This window comes from Pezoporus occidentalis, unplaced genomic scaffold (assembly GCF_034315485.1).
Source record: "Pezoporus occidentalis ecotype Australia unplaced genomic scaffold, CSIRO_AGI_Poc_V1 ctg121, whole genome shotgun sequence".
In the NCBI taxonomy this organism is placed as follows: domain Eukaryota; kingdom Metazoa; phylum Chordata; class Aves; order Psittaciformes; family Psittacidae; genus Pezoporus; species Pezoporus occidentalis.
The window spans coordinates 2,116,565-2,119,899 of NW_026913006.1; the positions used below are offsets into that span (position 1 = coordinate 2,116,565).

The 3,335-nt window shown below is 41.9% G+C and overlaps 1 protein-coding gene across 1 annotated transcript; it reads left to right on the plus strand.

The window, feature by feature from the left end:
• The first annotated feature begins 1,018 nt into the window (after positions 1-1,018).
• Positions 1,019-3,009, plus strand: SMIM38 (small integral membrane protein 38). The gene has a single exon (XM_062607264.1). It carries the CDS (start codon positions 1,802-1,804, stop codon positions 2,039-2,041), a length of 240 nt encoding a protein of 79 aa, XP_062463248.1. The 5' UTR covers positions 1,019-1,801; the 3' UTR covers positions 2,042-3,009.
• The last annotated feature ends 326 nt before the right edge of the window (positions 3,010-3,335 follow it).

A 3,335-nucleotide genomic window follows, 5' to 3' on the forward strand; every position in this document is an offset into this window, starting at 1 on the left:
CATCTTTTGAAGTCTGTAGGTATAAAAAGACACTCATTGTTCAGTGCACCTCCACAAAGATTCCTTCTTAATCCCAATTGTGTGTACTCATCCTTTGGTTGAGCCTTCTTGTGCAGAAGAATTTGAGTTCATTCACATTCTTTCATAAATGCGCTTAGGGTAATACATCCCACTTTCTTTCTTTTTAAGCAATCTGATCAGTTGTGAATTCAACTCCATTAAAAAAATCCCCATAGTAGTTAAGAGCCCCCATTAATGTGAACAAACTTCTGAAACTCCTCAAAGTATTTGCTTTGCCATGCCATTTAACTGTTTACAATGCGTGGATCTTTGCTTCTGATACACAGTCATAAAAAGGAACAGACTATTAATTTTTATGTATATAAATTTATTTGTGTTGCCCTTGTAGAACATGTTGTAATCTTGTGAAGTTACCCAATCAGGACAAATTTGACCAGCAAATAGTACTGTAAGAGAATACTAACACTCAATATTTAGGCATGACATTTTGGTTCAAGGCAGAGTTCTGACAATTGGGAAAGCAGTCCTGACACTGTGGTATTGCTTGGACCTTGTTCAAGTCATTTCACTTCGTGCTCATCTTCACATTTTTTGTCTTCACAACTCCTCTTGCCCAGGTCCAGTTCATGAAGTCCAGGAAAGGTTCAAACATCTACACAAGTTCTTTGGTTTCTTCTTGAACTGGTTCCTAGAGATTGAATTTGTTCTAATAGGGACTTGGCCTCAGCAAGGATCTCCAAGTGTTCCTGTACCTATTCCCTGATTTTAAAGGAAAAAGAATGCAAAATTCACAGAGCTTTTTCTCTGAAAGAGGCTTTAAGTTCTTTTTAGATGGAAAGTGTGGTTTCTGTGGAAAGGAGCTTGCTAATTGAGTATGTTCGAAAAGTGTTCAGAAAGATCTTAGCAGTTCCGATAATTACTCATTTCATCAGACCATCTATATTTAAAGTGAAGTACACTGAGTTCTTTCGTATAATGTCTACTTTAAATAACACTTGTAGAGCCAAATAAGGAAATAGAACAGAATCTCACAGGAGTTTCTTTCCCTTTTATTTCTATAGCTCAGAGACTTGCTGTAACAAAAGCCTTTCTTTCTATCAAACCTGTTTAACATATTCAACTAAACAAACTATCTCTTAAAGAAAGCAGGAGCATTTTTTTATGTGCGCCTTGCTCCAGCAGTGGCTCTTGAGGACATTTCTGCATTTATCAATGTACTAAATGAGCGATTTTGGACAGCTTCTATGTTCTGATTTGTTGTGCCTTTTTTTATCTCCCCCCTCCCTCCCTTCTTCCCTTTTTAATTTGTCTAGGAAAAAAAAAGCAGCTCCTCCAGTGTTGTTTCCTGCAAAGACCATTCTTCAGAGCTCGTTGGACAGCACAGGGCTCTTGAAGTGATAGCTAATTGGTGAAAGAAAGGCCCTGATTGTCTTGAGGGAGCTGGAAAGTGCTGCGTGTGCTGCTGAAAGGGACTGGGGAGAAGGTGCCTGGTTTCGCCAAGCAGCTGCTGCTGGAGATGTTTGGAGATTACATCAGCACTGGAAAAAAGGGGCAAAAAAAAAAAAGGAGAAGAGAGAAGTCCAACTTCACAGAGAATGAGTTTATGGAGGGTTTTTTTCCCCTTCCAAAGGTCTTCTGACAATACTGTCATTGTCAATATAAGAGTTGTTAATTCTTTATGAATAGCACATGGGGCCTCTTGACTAAATAGTACGTTACATGTCCCAAATCTGTCAGCTGGACTCTTCTCTCACATGCTAGTGAGATCACTTTGGTTGGAATGCTACAGGAATTGCTGGGCTGGCCGCACAGAACTGAATACTGCATTTATATAATTAGACCTCCCAGATTTTTTTATTTTGCATTACCTCATTATTCTAGCTTAAATATGGAATCAGCCCTTTTGATGATTTTACTGGTTGTCATTATATTAATACGGTTCATTTTGTGGTCCTGTCTTAGTGCTTACATAGATTATAAACTGTCCCGAAGGTTTCCTGACACAAGAAAAGAGGACTAAGAGACATCAAAAGGCTTGTTGGGATTTCAATTGACAATGGGGGGAACTGGGTAAGGTAAATAGAGGTACAGCAGATTTTACCTTGGGATCTGATGAGAGAGAAATGACCTGTTGAGGCTGCAACAGAAGTGAAAATTCTTCAGAAAGCCTCATGCTGACAGAGGGGAGAAAAACTACAATTGATTGAGTCAGATAACTTCCTATCAAACTCAGGCATGAATTTGTTGTTGGGACCAGAGTTGTGGACTTGTGCCAAGTAAATGCTCTGGACAAGCTGGAAGGAATCCTATTACTGGGCAGTCCAAGACTGCCAGTGGCCCGGTCTTGACCTGTGGCACGTGATGGTGTGCTGCCTGCTGGACTGACTGCTGGTCTGTACATTGTCAGCTGCACAGTCTGCCTGGATGCAACAACTTACGGCTCCTGAAGGAAGCTGAAGATCACTGGCCAAACTCAGTACCCAAATGCCACTGCGTGGACTTGCAGGAGTGGCTTTTTACCTGACTGGCTGGTTCGTTAAAATTCCTTGTGGTTCCTCCTGGTCAGTTGGATCTGAAGGTGACTGAATGTTTTGAACTGACTCTGACCTGCTGAATATTCACGTTTCTTAGCAAGCATTATATTTGAATGCCAGAAGGAGCTGGATACCACTGGAATAATCTCTTTCATGTAGAACTTATCTGTGCCACAGAGATTGTCTGACTCTAGCTGTGCTTCAGTAGCAAGGAGGGCACATGACAGCATGGCATGCAGTGAGTTTTGACTTGAATGTCTTGCAAGGTACTTTCATTTCTAGCCTTTGATAAGGAGCGAAGACACCAAAGGATTTGGCTGCTTTCCCAAGGCCATAATGACTTAAGATAGTTTGGTTAGCTTGTCTTGCAAAATTAAAGTTCCAAGTGAACTGTCTGCTTTCAAATAGATGTTATACTAAGAGAGGCATCCAAAAATCTTCCTATATATACAGCTGAATTGTCCTGGGTTCAGCAGTAGCAGTCATGTTTCTCCTTCTTGGTAGCTGGTGCAGTGCAGTGTTTTGACTTTCAGCTCGGGAACAGAGCTGATAACAAGGATGTTTTGGTTTGGCCAAGAACTTTGTGAGCCTCATGCTCTGCCAGGGAGGAGGGGAAGCTGGGAGGAAGCAGAGACAGGACACCTGACCCAAACTGACCAAAGAGGTATTCCATACCACAGCACGTCATGCCCAGGATGTAACTGGGAGTTAGCCGGAAGGGCTGGGAGACTGCAGGGTTGGAGGAGGTATCGGTCGGAGCTTGGTCGGGCTGAGGGTGGC

Coding starts and splice junctions, on each gene's coding strand:
- SMIM38 (XM_062607264.1), top strand. CDS start 1,802: ATGCTACAGGAATTGCTGGGCTGGCCGCACAGAACTGAATACTGCATT.